The sequence below is a fragment of the Cynocephalus volans genome, chromosome 4 (genome assembly GCF_027409185.1).
Source record: "Cynocephalus volans isolate mCynVol1 chromosome 4, mCynVol1.pri, whole genome shotgun sequence".
In the NCBI taxonomy this organism is placed as follows: domain Eukaryota; kingdom Metazoa; phylum Chordata; class Mammalia; order Dermoptera; family Cynocephalidae; genus Cynocephalus; species Cynocephalus volans.
The window spans coordinates 96,465,129-96,487,823 of NC_084463.1; the positions used below are offsets into that span (position 1 = coordinate 96,465,129).

Below are 22,695 nucleotides of genomic sequence, written 5' to 3' on the forward strand. Positions count from 1 at the left end.
CAGATTCTTGTTGTCCTCTCTGTACAGCATTCATTCCCCCCAGGTATGGGCTGTTAACCCTTCTGGAATGTGGGGGTCTTATGACCTACAATAAGATAAAGTAGGTCAGAGAATTTCTTTATGGCCAGCTCCAAGACAGAAAGGTGAGGGAAGGTTAGAACAAGCCAGGAACTGTGAATGAAAACCAAAATATACATATCATAATATCACAAAAAAAGTATGAAGATTTCCTAAATGGAAATTCAGAAGCTTGTAGCTTCATTCCCCAGGGCCAAAGATGATGTGCTCTAACTGGCTTACTACATGTCCTAACAGTCCAGCTGTTTGGATAACCTGGCATGCAACAGCTGAAATGGGCAGGAAATGGGTACTGACAGCACAGTTGGATTCATCTTTGCAGGTAGCTTTCTGAACCTCCAAGCACACTGGAACTGTCTGGAAGAGCCATTATTGGTAAAACAGTATGTGTACTTTTGATAGTGAACATGGTCTGTATGATTATTCATAGTACTTTATCTGTATTTTTCTTGTGGCACTTAATACTTTCTATCATGCTTATGGTTAGTTATGATAAAATCTAATTCCTGCTACACTTTTGTTTATCCAGGTATCTTCTCCACTTTCCCTAATCAGGATTAATTTCTCCTCTTTGTGCTACCCTTGGTTCTTTAAGCCAGTCTCAGCCTCACATAAACCACATACCTGCCATCCTATAAAAGCAAATTGTAATCACTGGCAAATATTCTATCTAACTTGTTTGTTTCCAACCTGTTTGTACTCTGTCTTCCAATCACTTGGCAAGCACACAACCAAGTTTTTCTCATTACGCCTCCAAGAATTTTGTATGATTCCCTGCATGTTTTGCATTTCGTGCATGCTTATGTCATGTTTTGTATTATATCTTCATGTGCCTTTTATATCCACAAGATCCCAGGAGAAATAGGTAGCTTCTATAGTAATTAGCCCCATAGTTACCAGGAAGAGACACAAGGCAGAAGAATCCTACCTAAAATTCCAACCTTAACTAAAAGATATGGAAATTTGAGGGAATTGTTCTAGTGATCTTTAGAGAATGCAGCATTTTTGATCAGAAGAAAGTTCAGCTCTGTGTGTACAGAATTTGTTAAGGAGTCCTCTGCAATATTATAACTTCTTAAAAAGTGTGTAGAATCTCTAGATAGATTGGAGGAGATATTTATAAAAGAAAAACAAGAAGTTTAGGATCTGATATGATTGAAGAAAAATTAAACCTAAAGTAAAGGAGAAAAGAGGAGTGTTAATATGGAGAAAGAAGACAACAAGGCTTTTGTGGGTTTCTTCATAGAGGTAAATCTGTCCTTGCTGAGAAAGAAATAGTACCATTTGGTCATAGAACATTTATTAGGCATTGTAAAGGAATGCCTTACTCAAAAGGCACAGATATTTTATGGGGCCGGCCCGTGGCTCACTCGGGAGAGTGCGGTGCTGATAACACCAAGGCCCGGGGTTCAGATCCCATATACGGATGGCCGGTTCGCTCACTGGGTGAGCGTGGTGCTGACCACACCAAGTCAAGGGTTAAGATCCCCTTACCGGTCATCTTTTGAAAAAAAAAAAAAAAAAAAGGCACAGATATTTTAAGAGGGGTAGCAGCTTCACTGTCAATGTTAAGGAAACATGCAGAAAATTCACCCACCTGAAAATGTGAATTTTCAGACTGTCTAGACAAAGAAGGAACATGAATGATGTATGTGTTCCTGCATACCACAAAATTAGTACCAAGTAAAGATATAGTAGTGATATTGGACTTTATCTAGATGTCTTCTGAAACTTTTATTCAGCTAAAATAGCCCATTTTGATAAGTGCTTTCATGCTAGTAAGTTCTCCCAGAGAATGGGGGAAGAAAATAGGGCAGCTACTATTCTGGCATTAATTTTAATTGACAGTAAGGAATTGGTTGGGAGAGTGGAAGTGAAAGAGTCCAAGTAGATGAGGAAAAAACAACATGGTAAACTGTTTTAATATACACAGATAGTTTCTGCTTCTCCCTCAGAGAAGATTATACTTCCCTGCCCCATTGACATGAGCATAATCACATAACTTGCACTGGCCAAAGAATTGTGAGCAGAAATGACATATGTGCATTACTTCTGGACAAATACTTTTAGCACATAGTCTTCCATGCTCTTTTTTCTGTCGGCCACAATACCTTAGAAAGAAGCTGTTCCATCAGCTTCTGGCCAGCATGGACATGTAGCATAAGTTAAAAAAAAAAAAAACAATTCATTGTTGTAAACTAGTGGTTTTCAGTCAGGGATTATTATGTCCCCCTCCTCTGTCCCCAAGAGGACATTTGGCAATGTCCAAATACATTTTGGTTGTCACAACTAGGGGAGTGCAACTGGCATGTAGTGGATAGAAGCCAGTTATGCTGCTAAATATCCCACAATGCACAATCCAGGCCCTCACAACAAAGAAGTATCTGGCCGAAAATGTTAATATTGCTGAGATTGAGAAACCTTGCTGTAAGCTTCTGGGGTTGGTTATGACTACAACATAACCTAGCCTATCCTGACTAGTACAGAAACTATCACCTTCATTTTATAATGGCCAGTGCAGAAATAGTGAGGCATAACCAGTTTGGTACCCTGGAAATTAGGAAGGCAAGTTTAGAAGAAAAAAAATGGGTATCATACCATAGCATAAGATTTTGAAGGTGACTCAAAAGGTTCAGAAACTTCCAGTTCCACAACTATTACTGTCAGTTGCAATTCTAGATAAATAAAAGCCAGACAAAAAGGTCTAAAGCCAATTTGGTTACACAGTGAATTCCTTAGTGAACTCGAGTATTAAAAAGAAAGGTTTATAGTCAAAGATAAATGAGTCTCTTGTAGTTCTCTAAAAATAGCATTTAAAAAAACTAAGATCCAAAATTAACATAATTTAGACCTGTAAAAAGTGCTAATAAGATCCAGAGATTTTTTTGTTTTAGGGTATTAGCCACAAGATCAACATAGAAGTGGATCTCTTGTTTGATGTTTATGAACTCCATACGTAAAGAAGCAGAGCAACTCTACGAGGGTTACCTCATTCCCTTATCACTGGCTGTTAGCCTCATCTGGACTACCTACTTTCTATTCTTCCATATCTGTTCTCCATCATCTTTTTAAGGCAATAGACATTTTTAGTGCTGGCTCTTAAGCTTGCATGTACTTAAGGCATAAGAAGAAATTACTACCCACCCCATTGCATGGAATCACCCCTACTTGGAAATCTTGGAAATGATTGACTTTGAATATACCTATTCCTTCTTAATAGTCAAAGCTAAACAAGGATCGAATGCTCTTTTTCAGGGGTACAGGTTCCTAGTCTTTAAGTATTTTCAAGCAAAGGCAAGAGAGCCATTTGGTTGACTATTCTGTTCCAACCCTGATTGTCTATAATTCTAAATTAAAAGTGTATTGATGGTAAAAACAAATTTTTCACAATGTGTCTCTCAACTGCTACCATATCTTAGCCATGTCTCAAAGTAAGATACTGTGAAATAAAGATCCCAGTCCTTCTGTGGCCGTAAAAATTCCCTTTGAACCTTCTCTCTCAGTATAGAAGAGTCCTGATTAGAATCCAACTATATTAACTGTGTAGTCCATGAGAATTTCTTCATCTCATTAGTAAGATTCTCTTATCTACCTGTCGAAAGCTGTTGGTTGGATTTTATTACCTGTTACCACATCTGAGTCACCAAATCCACATTCTGAAACACCTGACTGTTCATTGTAGGTCCCCCAAGTTCATAGCAGCATTACTGCCTAGATGTGGTCAACAGCAGTGGTAGTTGTTTGTATACTTACTCCTCACCAGTTTATTGAGTGGCAGGAAATTTAGTAAAAGTAGAAACCATTAGTTAATCTCTGTTCTCACTTTGGTACAGCCTAGTGATGAGAATCATACCTAATGTTTTCTCTTTAATGATAGTAATGAAGATGAGCTTTACAGCATTTGGGACACATTCTCAAATTGTTATATTCTTTGTTAAGCTCAATTATTTGTAAAGTATATCTCTATTAAAACTTCTGAAATCAAAACTGGGGGTAGCTTAATGGTAAAGTGAGGCAAAATTTAAGAAAAGGTTTTATAATATAATGTGACATTTTTAAAGATTAAAGTGTGTTTGATGGATTCCTAATTTTTTTATTTGTTGTACTAAGTCTTAGTTCTGTGCCTTCAGACTCTTGGGCTTAAAAATGTCAACCTACCCCCCCCCCCCCCAAAATAATGGGCAAGTCACAAAATAATACAGATAGCAATTAAACATTCTAAAAATTAAATATTACTAGTAATTGAAGAAATACAAATTAAAATATCAGGCTACCATTTTTCCCTATTAAGATTTTTTTGGTGTTTTCTCTTACAAAAGTATAACACTTCTTTACTCTAGAAAATAAGAAATACAAATAAGAGAATAGATGAAAACAGTTTTTAAAAAGCCATAATCCCATCACAGTGGTGGTACAATAAACATCTCATTATGTAGATGTCAGTATTATTTCTATCCATGTCTAAAATTTTTCTAATAGTCTCCTATTAATGTACCCCTGAATTTCTTGTTATTATAAATAATGCTATAATAATCCTCTACGTTAATCTTTTTTTGTATCTCTGATTACTTTGTTAGGACTAATTCTCAGCTATTGCTGAGTCAAAGCATATTGCATTTTTAAAGCTTTTAATACCTGTTGCCAAATTTCTAACCAGAAGTGTTGTATCAAGTGCAAGAGAGTATTGGTTTATTCTTTCTCTTGTCTATATAGTTGACATTGTTTTCTTATCTTCACCATTTTGGAAACTCCAAAATGGTATCTTTTTTAAATTTGTACTTCTTTGATTAATAATCAGAATTTATTTTATATGTCCTAATAAAATACTACAAATTATAGAAAACTCTACATTACCACAGTATTTATAAAACAAACAAAAATGCACACATCTAAATGTTCGACAAAATGAAAGTGATTAAATAAATTATGTTAATTCTAAATAATAAACTATGTAGCTATTAAAACAAATGTGTGAAATATTTTTACTGACATAGGAAAAATATACTTTTCCTAAAACAATTAAAATGGTAAGTTTTTATGTGTAATTTGATCTCTAACATTACTCTTTTTAAACATAGAAGAAGATACACACACACACACAAAAAAAAAAACGGGGCGGGGGGAAGAAGATATAACAACCACAATTACTTGAAGTTGACCCGACAAGCAAACAGAGGGGACATTGGGGGGGGGGGGAGGTTTTGGTGATGGGCAACAATAATCAGCCACAATGTATATCGACAAAATAAAATTAAAAAAAATAAAATAAATAAACATAGAAGAAGAAGAAAAAAAACTGAAAAGAAATATGCCAAAATGTAATTGCTTCTTTCTTTTTTTTGGTTGCTGGCTGGTATAGGGATGGAATCCTGGACCTTGATATTAGGAGCGCTATGCTCTAACCAACTGAGCTAACTGTCCAGCCCCAAAATGTAATTGCTTCTGTCTGGTGATAGGTGATTTTTGATATTTCATAAGTTTTAATACCACATTTTTATAATTAATGTTTATGCCACATTAGTAAAGATAACACATTTTTATTAAGTACACTACAGAAATGGTACAGTAGGAAACTGTTCACCTCCAATTTGTGTAGCATATATTGTAAAGGTAATATTAAACATTTGATGTTGAAACAGGGAGCATGAATAGATAAATAAGATTCTGGTAAGCGGTTAAATAACCAGTTGTCAAAATGTTAAAAGCTCCACTTGCTTGATAAGCTAGTGGTAGAATCACCTGAAAATGTAATGCCATTTATGATTTTTTTTTTTTTTTTTTTTTTTTTCTCCTTTTTAGGTTGCTGCTGTTGATCTTCTGGTTCCTGGAGTTGGGGAACTCTTTGGTGGGAGCCTCAGAGAGGAACGGTACCATTTCTTAGAGGACCGCCTGGCCAGGTATTGGTCAGACAGAAATTGGAGATGAGGCACTCAAAGGTGGTCATGGCAGAGTAGCAGAGAAAAGCAAATGGGCCTTGGCACCTGACAAACCTGGACCTCAGATTTTATGTGACCTTGGGCAAGTTATTAATTAACCTCTCTGAGCTTCCCTGTCTTAAAGACTGGAACTGTTATATGAAACAAGCCCATGAAGATATTTGCCCACTATTTTTGTACATTTCTCTTCCTATGGAAAATAGCTTTCTGAAAAGTTAATAATAAAAAGAGGAAGGGAGATTTCCCTCTCAAAGTTTGTCCTACATTTTTCTCTTATCTGTATTAAATTTTATTTGCTGTCAATAATGATTGGCAGACTCTTACAGTGATATAAAGACAGACTCTGAACCAGGGAAAGGATAAATGTGGACAAAGAATACTGCTAAAAATATCTGCTAAGCTAGCATTTAGAATAAGCAGATTTGCCCTCCTCAGGTTCTCTACTATATAAGGGTCTTGATTTAGTTATTTGAATAACTTTATTTTAACTTACTTTTTGAGACCTGGGAAATGAATCCATAAAACATAGAAGATGTTTTGGATATGGGAAGTAGGGAATCATATTTCTAATAGACCTACCACTCCTGTATGTGCATGATCTGCCAACAAACTGTAATGACTTCCTAAACTAACCAAAGTTATAAACCTCTGTTTCCCATGATTTCCACTTTTGCTGTGCCAGACTTTAAAAAAGAAGAGACATTCTCATGTCTGTATGCTTAATCCTTCTCTCCAGATAATACCAGTTTTCGTGGTAACCTGGGAAAGTCATAATTATTTGAAAATATCCTGTTAAATTAGCCATTTGTAAAGCCTTCTTTTCCTAATGGAGAAATGTTTAAATAGTTGACACTTTTCCATGATCCCAACCTATAAATTTCTTGGATAACATAGTTTTGTAATCCCAATCATCTGAACTGCCCTATTGGTTTAGGATCCAGAAGAAAGGGGATAAATAGGTTCTGGGAAGACGTTTTATCAGTTACATTACTAGCTCCTTACTATACAATAATGTTAGAAAGTCCTGGGAAAGCTGTGGAATTGAAGTGAAGGTCAGACTCTTCAGATGGAAAGAATCTGAGGATTCTCTGAGTTTTTTAAAAGCACAATAAAAATCACACATGCCAAGAAACCTCATCTGTTGAAAGATTAATTGGTCTGTTTTCTTTGCTTGCTTCCTTCCTCCAGGAAACTTTTTCTCATAACATTATATGTTTACCTAATATCTGATAATATCCAAATTTATCTTTCCTAAATAAATGGATATATGTGTTTCCCTATCTCAGGGATCTGTCTGTAGCTGCTCTTCATGTTTTCTGTATTTTTGTGTATTTGAATTTTTTCTTAGTCTTGATTCCTTCAGATATACTGTGGTCCCAAACACTTTTTTTAAAGGGCTGAGATTAATTTTAATGAACACTAAGAGCTTAAAATTTTAACATTTCTCAAATTAAACAAGGACCACTTCACAACCATATTATGAAGACAGCCTCACAGCCTCAGAATCTGTGTTATTGTTTTAATGTTATAGAATGAAAGTTGTATCTGTGTGTTCCTTGTCTGTATGTGCCTCTCAACAACCTTAACTAGAAATAATAATGCTTTCTTACATCACAGGACAATAAACTCATCTCAGATGAATCCCTTTTGGGCTCTGGATCATATTTTCTTTCTATAGCATTTATTGTCTGTATCACTTATTTGATAATACCTTGGGCTATTTGTTAACTTACTATCAAGTTTTAGCTCCTTAACTATATTACATGTTATTTGAGAGTACAGGATTTGTCGTGTACTTCTTTATAAGGAACTCTGCACACAATCCAGAATAAATGTTTGGTGGTTAATGTGTTTATCTTATTGCCATTCCCTGAAAGAATTTTGTTATTTTCCTTTTACAGATCAGGACTTAGAGAAGTCTACCAATGGTAAGAATGTGGCCCCTACCGATTCTTATTCTAGCTGCTTGTCTGGGTGTTACATAGAAGAGTTTTTACTTCTGTTCACAAGACTCTATGGAAGAGTTTTAAGAACAGTGAATAGGGGACTCAGAAGATTACTTATAACCCTTTGGGTCCTTGAAAAATAGTAATAATAATGACTATTATTTATTACTTATTGTGAGTCAGATAACTGTATTAAAAGTTTCATGTATATTATTTCATGTAATCATCACAACACCCTGTGAGTTACGTACTATTATTATCCCCTTTTTAATTACCCCTCTAGGCCTGAGGCCTAGAAATATTAACTAACTTCATCAAGATCACAGAAGCATGAAGCTGGGACTTGATCTCTCTGAATCAAAAATCTTTGCTCTTAACCCTTATGTTTCAGATTCTCTATGTGTGAAATTGGGACTTGAGCTAAGTGATTCCTAAGATACCACAAACTTTAGAAATTTGAACTGCTTAGGGAAGACCAGCTGTCCTTACTCATATGTTCACTTCCCAAAAGTTATTCTGATTTTCTTTCTGCAAACCCCTTTCTTCAAGTACTTTTCAATATATACAAATTATTCATTATACTTCTGTAATAGTACTCCTTCAGGACCTTGGTATAATATCAACAATATTATTAATCCTTTTGGTGTCCTCAGAAGGAGGAAGGGGAAAGTTATACACTTGCCTTTTGGTAATGAAGAAGATAAGTTTCAGTGATGTAAAAAAGCTGAAATTGGGTTTAGATAATGGCCCTTGAATGCCTTATATTTACTAGTAATGATCTTAGGCTTAATCTCTCAGAGTCTTGGATTTCTAGGCTATAAAATGGAATAATAATATCCACTTCACAGGTTATTGTGAGGGTAAAATGAAACAATATAGGTTAAATATCTATAAGGGTACTTCAGAAAATTCATGGAAGTATTTTGTTATCTTTTAATTCTATTTTTCCCAAACTTTTTCAAGTACCCTCATACATAGATTAGAAGCTCAGTATATGCTAGTTTCCTACCCCTTCTCCTTTCATTGTTCTGAGTCTTGCTATTAGGTAGATAAGCCTAATTGAGCAAGCTTATGCATTTTATCTCAGATTCTTCTGTCAGTGAGATAATACTCATAGTGTGTAAGAAGTAGCCTTAATAAAGACCTAAATACAAATTTGAATTATTGGTTAAATAAGTTTAGACTTTTCTGGTCTTTATTGATCATTTCTGTATTATTCTTTTCCCAGTGAAAGTTTTCAAGCTTGTAAGATTTCTGAATATAAATACTTATTATTTGAATTTGCTTCCTTTTATTTGGCAATCATAGTATATTCAAGGTAAAAGGGACCTTAGAAATTTTCACCTCTGTGATCTCTGCTAGTCTTCCACCATGCTGTGGGTGGAATATGAGTTTCTAGGTGTCTAAGGATTTACTCACTTCTCATTTCTACATGCCATATGCAAATAAAATCTGTAACTAGTTCCACGAATTTTGTAGCATCTCTTCTATAATCTGGCTACCCTAGAATCAATTTAACAGCAAACAAATACATACACAATTAGAAAACTTTTTTCTTAGTAGTGGATTTTTTCCATCTATCAAAGCAAAGGCAAGAGAAACACTACAAAGTGAATTCCACTGCTGAATTCAGTTTGTTGATGTTCATGCCAATGTTTGATCAATACATAACTTTAGCCCCATTAAGACCATTGCTGGGCGTCTGTCAGCCAGCTCCACTTCTGCAGTTGTTTGTGATAGGTAGTTTGGTGTGCCCTTCATCTCATTTTATCACTAAATCAAATGACTTATGAACTCAAAGTTAATTCAGCTACCAAACATCTTAATTATTTAAAACTATGTTCCTTCCATTATTTCTTATAATTCTCACTAATCTGAAGTTTTACACTGGCTACCCCTGTGAGATTGGTCTCTCAACTGGTTGCAATTCATCTAGTTGCAACTCATCTTTTATTTTAGAAAGATAAGTCCTTAATTTTAACTCCCTAAAATATCACTACAAGTATTCATTATTATTAACAGTGGGGAAATAGGTGATAGACTATCTTTATGTTTGAGGAGCCAAATGGCTACCAGCTATGGCACTTAAGTCTTATTGTGGAATTGATTTTATCAGTCATTCAAGAAGCTATAAACCTGTTTTAATCAATTCTATATAACTTAAGAATTTCCCCACCAAATGACATAATAAAAATATTTATAGTCTTCCTTTTCCTCTTCTCTTCCTAAAATAACTTTATCCCATGCTGGTATATTGGAATCTCACTTTCAGTCATGGCTGTAGTCATAAGTGGGAACAGAATGTGAGTGCATGGCCTTCAGAGGCTGTCTAGCCTGCCAGAAAAATTGACTCTGGGCATCTTCACTAGGCCTGAAGCAGAGAATTGGAAGTTTCTCCTCACTCCAGCGCTCAAGCATGTATTTTTGTGCCTTCAAATAGTAAGTTTTCATGTAGTAAGCACCTCCCTGGAGATAAAAGGTTGAATGAAACACAGTTCCTGACCCTGATGTAGCTTACAGTCTAATCCAGGGAATATCTTTTTGTAAGGTATCAGGCAAAACTCTTCACTCTCGTGTATTGAACAATATGATTTTGGTAAGAAAAAAAAAAGCATTAACATACCAAGAAATAGAAGAGGAATGTATTTTCAAGAAAATTAATAAAGCTATTAGAAATTTCTCTATAGCCTTATGAGGCAAGTTTCTTTACATAATTGTGTAGATAACTTAGAAAAGAAAAAGGACCAAGTGACCAAAATCCACAACTACGTGACGGGTTCTACAGCTGCTTGGGTAACCTTGGATAGATAGATCACTGTAACTTCTCAATTTCCATCATCTATCTGTGGAGGGGAAAAACTGGTCTACCACAATGATGTGGGCAATAACAAATGATTGCAAAATGCTTTTGAAACAAAAAATTCTAATCATAACATCTGATCTCATACAGTATTTATAGATGATGATTCTCTGTTTTTAAAAAACAGGTATCTGGACCTTCGTCGATTTGGATCTGTGCCACATGGAGGTTTTGGGATGGGATTTGAACGCTACCTGCAATGCATCTTGGGAGTTGACAATATCAAAGATGTCATCCCTTTCCCAAGGTTTACTCATTCATGTCTTTTATAGCTGGAAGATCGGTTAAGGAAAAGCACCCATGACAGAGGCACTACACATGAATATGCATATGGGAGAGTGCAAGTTTGAATTTTTAAAATGTAGATTTCAATATGTAATTGTTGTGCCATAAGATATAATGTGTGAAAAATAGAACTGATTATGATTTTCTTAGAAAGTCAAGGGTATTTGATGGAAGGATGAACCAACTGCCCCAAGAAGTACTTATAGCAAGTGGACTCTCAAATCTATTACCTCGATTAAGAAGAAGTGAAGAAATGGAACTAAATGGTCTCAAAGGTCCTTTCAAATTCTAAGACAAGATGAGATAGTATATTTTACTCTGTCTTTAATCATTAGATCACTTCCCGATATCACTTTTGAGAAACAACTAGTAGCTAAAAATAAAATGTTGGATCTTTTCTCCCTTGCCATTTAACCTGTAATAAATGCCCATCTTATTCTTAGTACTTTATTAAGTATTGCAGAAGAAAATATTCCTTTTTAGGGTCTTAATTGATTTAATGAAGTTGCTATTCTGAATTAAAATCTTTCATTGGACTGGGTGAAAAAAATCACATTTAATAACTTGATCTGTAATTATAAAAGCTAATGAAATATTGCATTAATTATTTAAGCTCTCTAATCACTGTTGTGTTATGATTAGTTTATATTAGATGTTTCTAATAATCAATAAAATAGATTAATTGATACCTAGTAAAAAAGTTATATTTTAAAATTTCATTTGGTCCTTTCCTAGTAAAATTTGTAACAAAGGTATTTTCAGTCCAAAATGAGGATGGAAATATGGCTAAGCCTAAAGGATGAGTAATTCTAGTGTCAAAAAGTAGCATGGGGCCCTGAGTTCCTTCTTTCTCAACAAGGTGGCCATGTTGGCAGTACCAGCAAGTGCTCTTCCTGCTGCTCCAGCCACAGTCATGCCAGCGGCCCCAGCTTCAACCCAAGCTCCAGCTGTGCCTGTGGCCTCATCCTTAGATCTGGCAGCAGTAGTGGCTGTCACCACGGCCCCAGTCCAGATTCCAGCCTCAGCGCAAGCCCTAGTGCAGACCCCAGGACCCTCACTGCCTCATCCTGCTCTCCCAGGGCTCTTCCCCAGCAGCCTTGTGGTCAGGCTGCACCTGGTCATTTTGGCCTCCATCACAGACAACTACAAGTGACACAACGATGGCACTGCCCAAGTTATTGGGACTCTGCTGGGAACTGTTGACAAGCACTCAGTGGAGTTCACCAGTTGCTTTTAAGTACCACACAATAAGTCAGAAGATGAGTGGGTGTTGACATGGAATTTGCTAAGAACATATATGAATTGCACAAAAAAGTCTCTCCAAATCAGCTCATCCTGGGCTAGTATGCTACAGGTCATAACATCATAGAGCACTCTGTGCTGATCCATGAGTGCTATAGCTGGAAGGCCCCCAACCCCATTCACCTCACTGTGAACACAAGTCTCCAGAATGGCTGTGGGAGCATCAAGGCCTATGTAAGCACTTTAGTGGGTTTCCCTAGGAGGACCATGGGAATGATGTTCACATCTCTGGCAGTGAAATATGCATATTATGACACTGAACGCGTAGGAGTTGACTTGATCATGATCTCCACCAGGTGATTGGACTCTCAGGTGACTTGCAGCAAGTAGGAGAGGCATCATCGCTCTTATCCAGCATGCCCTGAGCACAGTGTTACAGTCTACAGAGGATGTACTGTCTGGAAAGGTGTCAGCTCACAATATTGTGGGCCACTTTTTGATGATCCTAATTAACCAAGTACCCAAAATAGCTCCTGAGGACTTTGAGACCATGCTCAACAGCAACATCAGTGACCTTCTAATGGAAACATACCTGGCCGATCTCAGGTAGTCAGAGATTGCCCTCCATGAGAAACTTGTAAACCTATGACCGGGCCCCAAGCAGTTCTCCTGCCAGTCTGGGTCTCAGCCCCAGGACTCAGACTGAAGTGAAGGAGAAATGGTTTCTTTGTGGTCTTGAGTCACACTGAGTCAGTCAACTGCTTGTGACTCTAAGTAAATATAGCCTACCCTTTGTGAATGGCAGGGGAAAAAAAAAAAAAACATGGCCTGCTAAAATGAGAAGTGCATTGATTTGGGAGTTTGAGACCTGACAGGTCTAGCACTTTGGACAAGCCAGTGATCTGAAGCATCATTTTCCTCACAGAATTGATATAATAATTACATGAAAGACTGAGTGTGTGTGTATTTAAAACTGAAATGCTACAAAAAACTTTTTAAAAATTATTTGTTTTAGTCTTGAGTTATATGTATGTGTGTATATATATATATATGTATGTATCAAATAATTGTAAAAGGTATACATGCCTGAATAATCAATTCTCTAAGTCTCATTAGATGGCCATCTCTTAGATTATTTTCTAATGAGTTTGTATATGTACTTTATTTTAACCTAATTTAAAATTAAATAGCTGAAAAGAAATGAAACTCCAGAACCTTACAGTTAGAAGATAACTGAGAGGCTGTCAAGGTTGTCCTCCCTAATGCAGAGATTCTATCTACCTGGGCACTTTTCCTGCCTCTTCTCGATAAAGAGCTTAATATCCTACAAAATTGCTCATTTCTTTTCTGAATCTTTCTAATTGGTATCTTTTGCTGAGCTAAAATCTCAGCTAAGATATAGTTCCCTGGAACTTTATTCCCTTGGGCTTAGATACCAAGTTTGGGACAGGATAAAAGGTAAAATTGGGGCTTCCATAAGGCTTGCCTCACCATAATTAAAGAGAGGAGTTAAATGACCCTGTCTTCATGGAATTTACAATCTTTTAGAGAAGATACATAATAGGTAAATAAATGTATTATTTCAAAATATGTGATATAAAGTTACATAAAGAACAAGTCAAGCATAGATAAGCTTGCTAGAAAAGGTATCTCTAAAAAAATATTTAACTTTAAACCTGGAAGATAAAGTGCAGAAACCATTTAAAACATTTGCAATATCAGCCACTATTGATTTGGCATAAGTTTTAGGTGATAGCATATTATTTTTTTAGAACAAGAGTCACAGACATTCACAGACCCAGACCCTGGAGGCACTGTAGTTTCCAAGACTCTCAGGAATCATGCCTTCCATGATTTTTGAGGAACTAAATAGAATTGTATTGTTAACATTATGGGGGGCATCAAAAATAACAGTAATGTAAAGAATGCTGAGTTAGAGAAATCCCAGTTTCTGGTCCCAGGACCATCCTTAATTTAGCTGTGGAACATTAGGCAAGTAAAATAATCTTTATAGCCTCCAGTTATTTGATTTTCAGAGCTACCATTTTGAAGTAGATAAGCTTAAAGGATCCTTATATCAATCTTCTGTGAATCTGTGCTGGATATTGTCACTAATAGTAATTTTATAGTCTAACCTTTAGACCCCTCCCATTGATCCCTATTTTAGTACATACTAGGTCTCCAAAAATGTGTAATGAAGTAAGATCACTACAAGTTGAACAATAGAGTTAAGTGTGTTCAACTTATATGTATGTGGGGTAGGGAAAAGTCTTTCTCAAGGAATCAAATGTATTGTTTCTGGCCTTTTTTATAGCCTTCAACAGTATATTTCCAAAACTTTATACTTATTTATTCATTCCTTTGCTTGACAGTTGTTCACAAAATGAGCATCTGGTTGAGGCCAAACACTCTCTGCCTATAGCAAGCCTACTCATTTCCATCTTTTGTTTAATACTTCTCTTTTGCCAATAATTGAACAAAAACACTGATTCAGACAAAGATGATGAAAATGCCAAAACTAAACTGTTGCTTGCAGGCAACTGCAGAAAACCTAAAATGTCCACTCATCAGCTGGTATATGAATATCTAAATTCTGCATATAAATAGTATTGTCTAATTCTACGTATAATGAATAAAATAATAGTTGAATATTTTATATACTATAATAATAGCTTTACAGTATTCAATTTGTGAGTTAAAAGGTGATTTGACAGTGTGTTAGTTTTTTTACTTAAGTAGCCAATTTCCATGGGGGAAAAATCAGATTCTGTTTTCCCAAGATTTCCAAACATCATTTCAAAATAGTAACCCCAGCAACCCAAGTAAGCTATACTCTAAAACTTAGAATGTTTTTTCCATCAATTCCCATTCTCATTTCAAATTTTGAGGTAGGTGGAGAAAAATAGTTATTTTCCATCTGGCTGTCCTCTTGCCTGGGGGAAGTTGTGCTGTCATGTTTTTTGGTCTGACAAAAACTTAATTGTGCGAGTGATCGAGTCCAGATCTAGACATAACTCTCCCACCCTCTAACCCAGTCCAGAGACTCTTTAACTGTCACAGAACAGCAGAGGAACTGTTTGACCTTTTGTCCCTCTCAGGATCTGCCAGAAGCCTCCCTTTACAATGTTATATATTCATATTCTCTATAAATTGAATATAGACATTCAAGCATGACTGAACAGGCATTGAAGATGCAATTGGGGAGATGGATTAAGTCTACCTATCTTTAAATCTCTTGCTTTGGATAATTATAAATGAAAGATGCTTATTTGGATTGGATTACTATTTACTCATATATTTATTTAAGTAAGTGGTGAGGCAAGAACTTAAAAATGCAGAGCTGAAAGACAGATTGGCCTGGATTGAAGTGATAAGAAATGTGTGGGGTGTTTTGGCTTCTGATCAATATTTGTATTTAGTCTGCAATCTAAAATATGTATAATAAAAAGAAAACAGGTGAGAGTAACTTCTGATTGTAATTTCTCCCCAGTGTACATTCTAAATTAAAAGATAGAAAATACATTAACTAAAGAGCAGAAAGCAACCTTACTCACCCTGTACTGAAATGATTCAGTAGGACTTCCATAAAGACAGCATCTTGTGGTCAACATCCTTCCAGGGACCTGGACATTCTACTGTTGCCAGGAGCCCTAGATTGCCCTCTGATCAGCTAAGGCATCAATTAGCTTTTGTGCATAGTTTGGTTTGGAGTCCAGTGAATTTGCAGACACTATTAGCACACTGGGTAGTTTCTGGGGGGTGTTGGTAAAGGTGCTGCCAGGAGTTTAAGTGGTTCTTAAGCTGTCATTCAGGCAGTTAATCATTGAATTAACATAGCTCATGACTGTAGTAACTTTCTGCTACACCTTTACTGTTCAGCATTGTTTTTAATAATATGACTGTCAATTGGACATCACAGTTTATAATTTTTTTTTACATACGTTATTTCCTTAGTTCACGAGACAATATATTGTGGACCTTGTCACTTTGTATCTTACTGGGCTTGACATTCATTTGGTTTAATTCATTTAGTTTATTTGAAATTCATTTAGTTCATTATAAAGTTTGGAAGTTCCTAATACTGAGAGAGACTAAGGCTAAAAGTAAAGTTCTCTGCCCTCAGCCTCCAGAGTAACTAAAAACAGAACTTTCTCATAACCAAAGAATCTTGCATCTTAAGCCCCAGAGTTTACTGGACGTGTTGCAAAACACACACCTTGGCCTCTAATTTCCTGGTTCTGCACAGAGAGAAGGGACTTAAGAATGTGAAGAGAGATGATGATTGAGCTCAAAAACATTCTAATAAAGAGAAACATTGAAAATGGGATAAAGGGTCTCAGACCCAGTAATGTACTTAAGCTCATTATGCCTCAATTTTTTTTACCTCAACATTTTTTATGAGTTTATACTCATGTATTTACCCTACCTTCCTCTTAGGATCATCTTAGAGTATACATGGAAAAATAGATGAAAGAACTTTGATGGGAATTATTAATATCCTCCCCAAAGTGAAAGAACTTTGGTATTTCAAGATAATATTCTGAGAATGGAAACTTAGTGGGCCTGTCTAGCAAAGGTTTTTTACGCTGCAAGTACACACATACACAGCTAAAAGTGTATTTTGCAGAATCTGAGCCTTTTGCAATTGTGACTCTTTGACTCATAACCTTTCTCTGCACACTGGTTCAACAAGAATTGCTGGTTTGCTGTTTTCCTAGGATCCTAGTTTTGAAAAATTTTACATCCCTTCCCCTGTGTATGATGTATAAACTACCCCCCCTCTGTATTTTCTCCAATTCCTAGTAATTTGCCCACTGTCCCTTCAGTGAATAGGAACTTACTACATTATCAGAGAACGTCTATCGTTGGAGAGCTCTGGTTGTTAGAAACTTCTACCTGATAGTACCAAAACCTGCCTCTCTGTAGCATGCAAATGTAATAAATTAGAAACACAGCAGCACTTTTTCTTCTCTCCAGGCTTCTCTAGTATAGAACCTCTGTAGCTGTTCAGTTGGACACTGTGCCCAGTTCAGCACTTCCCCTGAAGTGCTGCAGCCCTCTAGGTTATTCATCAAGCAGTGTATCCTTAAAATGGGCCTTTCCATTGGTAAATTAAAAGATAGAAAATACATTCCTTCCCCTGTTCACTCAGCTCCTACCAAAGTATCCTGTGATACCAATCTTAATATAAGAAGAGCTTTAAAGTCTCCATTGCCTGTCTGCCTTACAGCCTGTAGTAGCTGTTCCACTTCCTGTATACATAATACTGCTGAAGAATCTTAATTAGTTTCAGAGTGTTCAGGACAATAACAATCCCCTTCATTTGGGGATTGCAGAAATGGGCTTGGGTCGTATACAGACAGCATGAGGTATTGCTAAAGAACAGTATGTTCTTTCACTGAAGATTTCCACTAATATACGCACTTTCTTTGCAGTACCCCAGAAGGCAGGAGCTGATTCCTGTACAGTTAAGAATATAGCTGGCCAATGATCTCTTTAAATGTAATTTCCATCTGCCACATTCCTCATTACAGGTTTGTGCACGAGGAAACTGTTGGGTCAGATTTCTGCCAGAAAATGTGCTGAGTGTTTGGAGTCTTGGAAGGTATTAGATGCAAAAGGAGAAGACCCTGGTTTAAGTCTCACATTCCACTTAGTAGCTGAGGAAACTTGAGTAAGTTATTTAATCTCTGAGTCTGTATACCCATCTGCGAAATAAGGATAATGCGTATCTTATAGTGTTGTGAGAAGCAATGAAGATTTTTATTTGAAAGGGCTTCATAAACTGAAAAGCCCTGCACAAATGTAAGGTCTCCTAAGGCAAATCTTTCCAAAATGGGGGGAAAAAATCCATATGAACTAAGATATTTATTCATGTTGAATGAAATATTTTACAATCATTAAAAATTAAGAGGAACTGTGCTGAATAAACTTAAACAATTTAAAATTACAAGTTTGCAGTTATAACAATGTAAAAGCTATGTACATAGACTAGAAGAATATGCAAAAAATAAAGTCAGTTGTTACAGGGCAGTGGAATTGGGTGGCTTTTTCTTTAGTGTCTCTTAAGTGTGTTCAATTCAGTTCAATAAGCTCTTATTGAGCACTCACTATGCCAAGCCTGATTGCTAGATTCTGTGGATACAAAGATAAATAGGACATGCTCCCTCACCGTAAGGACTTCCCTTTCATACACTCTTTGTCAAATTTTATTGTGTGTAAAAATCACTGAGAAGCTCATTAAAAATTCAGATTACCCTGCTCCCACCCTAGAAGGTCTGATTCAGGAGGTCTGGGATGGAACAGCACACAATTTGCATTTTTTAAACAGTCACCCCAAGTAATTCTGACATAGACAATTTAATTCTGCACTGAGAAAACTTCAGTGAGTTTTGTTATATTTTTACAGTAAAGGATGGGTAATAATTATACAAATCTGCTCATTGAAGAAGATACTGTGATTGTTCTCTGCACTCTTTAATTGATTTTTATGCCTCTATCAAAGATGGGAAAGCCAGCCTACAGACTGTTACCCCTTGGACCCCATGTAGGGTAGAATCTATCACACCTCTCAACCTTTATCTCTGTTCCTCTTCTCTGTCACCTCTCCCTTGTTTTCTTCTCTATGCGTGTGTTTCTCTCCCATCTGATTCCCCCTGTGTCTAGTAATATATCAACATCCAGGTGCTTCCCCTTCCTTTCTCCACCCCACCCCCCAACCAGATAACGTCAATTTTGTTGAAAATAACAACTTATATCTAGTTTACTAAGTATTAACGTGTACTTGTTTATGTTTCTCAAAAACTGGGACTAGGTTGTTTGTTGGTGAACTATCTCAAAAAAATCCTGGTGGAAACTTTTTGTCTTTGTGTTTGACTGTTGCTATTTAGTTCTTGATTGATTTTTTAAAGTCCTCTACTCAGATTCCTGTCCTGCCTGTTAGAGTTGGGGTGCACCCTGACTCAGCACTGCATGTCTCCACATGCCTGTGTATGAGATTGGGTGGCTTTCTCAGCCTACACACCTGTCGCCTCTTAGTCACCACGAATCAAAATATTAACAGCTCTAATCTCACTGTCTGAGGCTTTGAGGCTTTATTTCAAGAGTGGTGATGCTCCAAAATGCAGCTAGGATTTCTACATATTCATCTTACTGTCTATGTTACTTGTACTTCAGGTAACCAAGGGTTGCACAATGGCTTCCAGACTCCCTCCTTTAGTATGCTACCTCAGCACCTTATGCAAATACTGGTTGTCTTACTTTGCTGTATGTCTTCTCTGCAAGAGTATGAGCTCCAGACAGCAGAGATAAGAGTCTTTACATTTGCAATTCCTTGGAGAGTGTCTGGCACATATTGAGCACTCATTAAAAACCAGTTGAATTGAGGTGAGCCAAAAAGGGAGGAGTGGTATGTCCATCAGACAGAAGGGAAGTGTTCCTTAAAAAAATAATTCCAAAAACTGGCTATTCCCTCTATATGTGTGAAATATTTTTACAAATTTTTAAACTAGCTCTTTCAGCAGAAATCCAAGTATGGAGCCGTCCTCTGGACATAGGCCAAAAGGCAGGAATTAAAAGGAATAATGACTTCAGCTAGTAATCTGTCTTTATGATCTCTGCTACTGAAGGTGATTTCTAAGAGCATCTCTCCTGGCATTACTTCTGGAATACAATGACTTAGTAGACTTCTCGGGAACAATATCTACACTGTTCATCAATGTATCCCCAGCACCTAGCCATGTGCCTTGCGTACCGTAAGTGCTCAGTAAATATTGTTGAAGGAATCTATTCAATTGAGGAAAGAAATTCAGAAGCAAGTCCCAGATGAATTTAGTTGAAGTTGCTTAAATTTTAACAGTTAATAGTTTTCCCCATTTTGGTCTCTAAATCCATAAATTTCATGCCTCCAAATTGAAGCAGCTACTACTTATATAATTCAACAAATGTTAACTGATGCTTATTCTGAGCCTGTCTCTTTGGGCTAGCCAAAAATCAAGTTAAAACCTAAGCCCATACAGTTTCAGTCCTCATATAGTCAGTTGATAATTTCTCTGCTCCCACAATCTTTTGAACATACCTCTATTATAACATTTCCCACACACTACTGTAGATATCTGCCTACCTATTTCTCTCCCCAGAAGGACCCTGAAATTCTTGAGAACCTGGTCATATTCACTTCCATATTCCTATGCTGAACTTGAGGTGTAGTAGGTTCTCAGAGAATCCTTTATGAGAATTGAATAAAACATAACATAAATAATCATTCATAAGTAACATGTATTTGAATATATTTTGCATTCGAATAGAAAACATGTTTTTGTAAGTGTTTTCAAAGTTTCAATTGATATATCCTGGGTATGTCCTAAAAGAACAAGAATGGTTTTAATGTCACTGTAACACCTGTCAAGGTGTCTACTTAGTTATCAAACCTATCCTTGCTGATTGGACTAGACCACTCCATTTTCTCTTGAGAAATTGGAGTTGAGAACACTAAAAAGTCTAGACTGGTTGTTTGAACCAGGAACATATAAACTTAGAAGCTGCAAGCAACCATGTACCTTAAGAGTAACAAAGCAGTCTACAGAGAGAGAAATGAAGGCAAAGTGTTCAGAGATGATAAACCATATGGCATGAAAGAGATACAAACACACACGCAAACTGGCCATCTAGTTTTTGCCATGTTTACTCCCTGGTTGCTACCCTTACTGAGGCCAGATTATTCAACTTTTTCTTGGGTTCCATGGGATATACCTCACTTTTTATTTTTTATTTTTTGTCTTTATCGTGACAGGCACTCAGCCAGTGAGTGCACTGGCCACTCCTATATAGGATCCGAACCCGCGGCGGGAGCGTTGCCGCGCTCCCAGCGCCGCACTCTACTGAGTGCGCCATGGGCTCGGCCCATACCTCACTCTCTTACCAATAAATTCTCCATTTGAGCTTGAGTGAGTTTGAAATGGTTTCTGCTTTTGCAACTAAAGACAAATTAATACACTATCCAACTCATTTTTTTAAGTCTCATTACCTTTTAGTTACACTAACCGATGATCCCAAAATATATGTTAATCAGAAAGTTATTTAGATGGGTAATTCCTGATAAAATAAGATGAAATAGGAGGGTAAGTGGCTTCTTTGCTTTCCAAGTTTCTTAATATCCTGTCATAGAAGACAGAAAGCAAATGAATGGAGGCCTATTTACAGAGGGGATTGGACACATATCAGGCCTTTTTTGGAACTACACAATTAGAAGGTTTTGAAGAACTGACACATTTGGCAGCTTCCTAAAATGTCTATTTTGTGGATTCTGCTTTCCAGAACTGTATTAAGAACAACCTTTGTCATAGGCCTTAGCTGTGTTTCATACTAGCCAAAACTAAAAACTGGAAGAGACTAAAATGCATGCAGGGTTTTGTGTACCACAGTCTTTCAAACCTGGTATGCCACAGTGTGGATTTAGTGCTCATTTAAGATGATCATTTTGAAAAGATGCATGGAAAATAGAGGGAAACTATGGACTGTTAAAGTCATCATTATTTGTCTGGTTCAGGAAAATTTCAGAGGAAAATCTTGGGGCTTTTTCCTAGAATGTTGTGAAAATATTAAATTATAATGATTGCTGCCAACATATTTCTAACCACTCTAGGAAAACAAAACAACAACAACAAAGTTTTCTGCTCTTATTCTAAGTCGACACTGGACCTTGGAGATGCTTGCTTGTAATTTGACTGCAACTACTTTCCTTTTTTAGTTAATTGTGTTAAATGTGCCTCATAATTTCTAATCCCAGTGGAGCCGTCATTTAGAAGGAGGCTGAGGGGAAGCTGTTTTAATTCTGGCTTTTGTTTCAGCCACTAAGTGTAATGCCACATGATTGTTGACCCAACAGTAATCCAGTTAAAAAAGTCTTCAGAGTTACTACATCATCAAAATTAACCCTGATTACATCAAATTATGTTGAAATAGACCACAGCTGTTTGCCCTGTTGAGGCAACTGCTTGAGAGCTCATCTAGAAGATGCATCTGGGTGTCAGGAAGATACATTTTGGGTTTTCTTGTTTGTTTGTTTCTCAACACAAACGAAGGAGAGAAACACCCTATTTTTTCTAGCGTACTTGGTGGGAGTTGAAAACTCATTCTCCAGTAGTAAGTCATCTTAATTCCCATAGAGAAGAGAACCTTCGACCTTTTGTTTCGGTTTTCTATAAGAAGAATTTGAATTTGTTGAGTATTGTTCTTGTCAGCAAAAAGAAGTAGAACAGACTAGAGAGCAGGTTGGTGAGATTTTTCTCTGGTGGGCTGTATGCAGTAGTGTGCTAGAGTTGACTCATGAGAGTAGATTGTTCAATTG

The 22,695-nt window shown here is 36.6% G+C and overlaps 1 protein-coding gene and 1 pseudogene across 4 annotated transcripts in view; both read left to right on the forward strand.

Moving 5' to 3' along the window:
- Nucleotides 1-11,641, forward strand: part of NARS2 (asparaginyl-tRNA synthetase 2, mitochondrial) — a 130,981-nt gene extending 119,340 nt beyond the window's left edge. For 3 of the 4 annotated variants that reach the window (XM_063093521.1, XM_063093524.1, XM_063093522.1), the window contains 3 exons: nt 5,878-5,975; nt 7,916-7,942; nt 10,948-11,641. In XM_063093521.1, coding sequence (XP_062949591.1) covers nt 5,878-5,975; nt 7,916-7,942; nt 10,948-11,092 — 270 coding nt within the window. In that variant the 3' untranslated portion in view covers nt 11,093-11,641. Of the gene's footprint in view, nt 1-5,877; nt 5,976-7,915; nt 7,943-10,947 lie in introns of those variants that run through there. The other variant, XM_063093523.1, reaches the window with a different exon arrangement.
- A 166-nt stretch (nt 11,642-11,807) lies between these two features.
- On the forward strand, nt 11,808-13,324 carry LOC134377000 (eukaryotic translation initiation factor 3 subunit F-like; annotated as a pseudogene).
- The last annotated feature ends 9,371 nt before the right edge of the window (nt 13,325-22,695 follow it).